The sequence below is a fragment of the Pteropus vampyrus genome, unplaced genomic scaffold (assembly GCF_000151845.1).
Source record: "Pteropus vampyrus isolate Shadow unplaced genomic scaffold, Pvam_2.0 Scaffold238, whole genome shotgun sequence".
Taxonomy (NCBI): Eukaryota; Metazoa; Chordata; class Mammalia; order Chiroptera; family Pteropodidae; genus Pteropus; species Pteropus vampyrus.
Window position 1 is genome coordinate 2,119,420 of NW_011889019.1, and position 3,346 is coordinate 2,122,765.

A 3,346-nucleotide genomic window follows, 5' to 3' on the forward strand; every position below is an offset into this window, starting at 1 on the left:
TGAAAGGTTCTGAGGGATGTTCTGAGGGGTTGTTGTTATTAATGTGTTTTAGGGGCAATAACCTATCCTAGAATATTAGATGATATGAAATCTTTAAAGATGTGATAATAATTTTGTGGTTAGGTAGGAGAATGTCCTTATTCTTAGGACATGAATGGTGAAGTACTTAAGAATAAAGCCTCACAGTATCTGTTACTTACTTTCTAGTAATCTAGCCAAATATATCTCTGTTTCTATATTTATCTATCAAGCAAATATGGCAAAATGTTAACAACTGTCGAAGCTAGGTGGACAATATAGTTTATTATACTATTCTTTCAACTTTTCTGTATGTTTGAAAATTTCAAAATAAAAGGCTGAATGGAAAAAAAAAAACTAAGTCCTAGAAATAGTCTAGTGAAGGCCAACACTCACTTTGCAGAAAGAAGCTTGGATGTGAAGCATTTGCCTCAGGTCATACAGCTGGTAAACTCTGAGTCAGAACCCAGGTCTCCTGGCTGCCCATGTCTCCCTTTGTGTGGGTTATTGCTGCTGACTCTCAGGCAGCACTGAATGTCAGAGGAACACACTCAGCTTCCCCTCAAATAGACCAAGGGGTATTATGGGTGTGTAGAAAGGCATCTGTGGTGGTGTTTCCTTTCTGTTTATTAAGCAGATAGATGGGTCATCTGGTTGCAAAGTGTGATGTTGAGAATGTGAAGGAAGCACCTGGGCCAGACCTGTCATCCTTAGAGAGTGGACATACCAGTTTGACACCATCTGCTTGTGGTTTTTGAGTGGTGGTGGTGTGTGTAAACTCTGGGATCTCAGAGGAGAGAGGAAAGAGGGGGTGGGGCCAGGACCAGGAAGAAAAGCAAGAAGATATCGGCTTAATTTCTGGAGCTCCCTGAAAGAAAGGACTCCAGGGTAGCCGGGATGAAATGCGGGAACGTATTTAAAGAAAAGACATGATTCTCTGTGGTCTGCAGCATCCTCCTCTAGCTAATAGGGTTCAAGGCAGTGAACAGGAGAGAGGGAGAAGAGAGAGCGTCCATGCGAGCCTGCAGAGGGGGACATAAGGAAGAAACAGAAGAAAAAAATGCAGGAGAGGCAGTCTGGGCCACAATGGGGGAGGATTTAGAGGAGGAGGAGGAGGGGTTTTAGGCAAGGTAAAGAGGCCTCACTTGGGGACCTGCGAACGAGTTGAGGACCCTCAGCCTCCGCAGGCTGGATTGTCTTGCCTCAAAACCGTCCTGCCTCTCTCTCCTCGGCATCTGTCAGACCCTTAGAGGCTTCTGTAGCGAGCGCAGAGCTCCTGGCGTTCTTACTAGGGGGAAGGGCAGGCGGGAGAGGCGGGGCCTCCGGGCGGGGCGGGGCGGGAGTGGGGAGCCTCTGGCCGCAGGAGGGGCTCCTCTCCCGCGGGCGGGCGCGGGAGTCTGGGGGCTGCGGCTTCCCCCTCCTGGTCCGTGGAGGCGCCTGGCCCCTCCTCCCCCCGCCCCGCTACCCCCATCCCTGCCGCCGCTGTCAAGGATAAACCCGGCCGTTGCCTGCAGGAGCAGCGGCAGAGGGAGATCGGCCGTGAAGAGCCTCCGGCGCGGCCTCGCCTTGCCGGCATCAGCACCGCGGACAGCACAGAAGCCGTCCCCAGGACCTAGACGCCTGACCGCCCACCTGCCCACCGGCCGGGCCCGCGGCGTCCGCATCAGCACTGCGGACAGCGCCCCGGGCCCCATCTTGCTCCCGACGGCCCACCTGCTTCCCGAGTCAGCACCGCGGACAGCCCCCCTTGACCGGCCCCTCCCAGGCTCTGAGCGGTCAGCGCTCCCGGAACATGGCTACCGAGGTAGGGGGCGAGCACTCAGCCCTCAGGCAGTGCCCGACTGCTGCGGGAACAGATCTCGGCTAAGGGCGTACTGGGCGGGAAAGGAAGATGGGTGTGTGTGTGTGTGTGCGGGGTGAGAAGTGTGGGGTAGGGTGGGATGGGTTAGTCTCCCCGTCGGGTCCGGAAGGAAGGGGTGGAGGGCAGAGTGGTAGGGTGGAAGACAGGGGCTCCTCGTGAGAGGTCATCTCACTCCTGGCGTGTCAATCTTCCCCATTTGAGTCCTGAAGCTGTCAGTGACACTTGTTGGTACTAGCGCTAGGGTTGCTCCTGGGGCCTCAGCTGGGGTTTCCCTTTCCTCTGGACTGCAAATCCTGAAACCTCTTCCCTAAAGGGCTGCAAATGTGCCTGTTTTAGGAAAGGGAGTGCGGCTGGCTGCTGTTGCTATGCGGTGCAGCCATCCAGCTTTTGAGCCCAGAAACCTGGCTCAAGGATGACAGACTTACCTCCACATTAGCATTTCCTCTTGGGGCCAGGGGAGGACGAGGAATCCTCAGGCTAAAAACCCAAATGGTTGGTTACAATGAGCTGCCTGCACCAAGCCCCACTTTTGCATATCACCCTTTCTTGCTTTTTCACCCCATTTGAGTTTCCTGTACCAGGGTGTCCACATTTCTTCTGTGTCTGATGGGAGGAGCTGCCTTCTTCAGAGTGTGCCTATAGGTGTGTCACCTTCAAGGGACTTGAAAACTGAGCCAAGGGATCTCTTGGCTGAGGGCAGAATCTATGTACAATGCTTAAGATATCAGGAATTACCTCCTCTACCTTCTCATTTCATGAGGGAAATTGTGCTCTTTATGTCCCCACTTAGTAAGTGGTAAAGCTAACACATGGAGAAGGGAAGTATATTTGATACTCATATAGCATGTCAGCAGTAGAGCTGAAAGTTTCTTCCTTTGACTCTTTGGAGTAGAACCTAGGACACTAGTGTCTCCCCAGTTCTGATGTTGACTTCTTTTGTGGTGTTTCCCCATTTCCGACCTCACTGGAACACAAGCCATGGGGAGCAGCAGAGGCTTTTGAATGATTCTGCAGTGCCTCTGGGCATCTGGTGAGCAGCGTGACATCAATACTAAGTGTTATTGTTGTTTTTCTGCTGTTGTCACCACCACAGAACAAGGTGCTGTTGCTTGGCATCACTCAGCTTTCTGACAAGGCACAGGGTTACTTAGGAGAGCTTGCCCCCTGGGACCCTGTGAGGGGACAAGCCCTGAACAGACCCATGCAGCTTGGTTTCTAGAGTGGAGGGATGCAGAGTGCTCAGAAAGTGCCAAAGACACTGAGAAGAACAGGAAAGACAAAGGAGAAGTGGCCAAGGAGCTGGTCACCTTCCAAATAGGGCTGCCAGACTGCAGCAGAGGCTACTGGTGTTGGGCAGGAAGGGGAAACTTCAGCCACTTGGACATAGTTGGGACAGCAGTGTTGATGGGGAAAGTGGCAACATTGTGAGTCTAAGAGGCCCACCTATTCCGGCATATCTCTTTCTCA

General features: G+C 52.6%; 1 protein-coding gene across 1 annotated transcript in view; it reads left to right on the forward strand.

Moving 5' to 3' along the window:
- Positions 1–1,743: 1,743 nt before the first annotated feature.
- GOLGA7B (golgin A7 family member B) overlaps positions 1,744–3,346 on the forward strand; it is a 13,262-nt gene continuing 11,659 nt past the window's right edge. Inside the window, exon 1 of the mRNA XM_011374020.2 lies at positions 1,744–1,822. Coding sequence (XP_011372322.2) covers positions 1,811–1,822 — 12 coding nt within the window. The 5' untranslated portion in view covers positions 1,744–1,810. The remainder of the gene's footprint in view (positions 1,823–3,346) is intronic.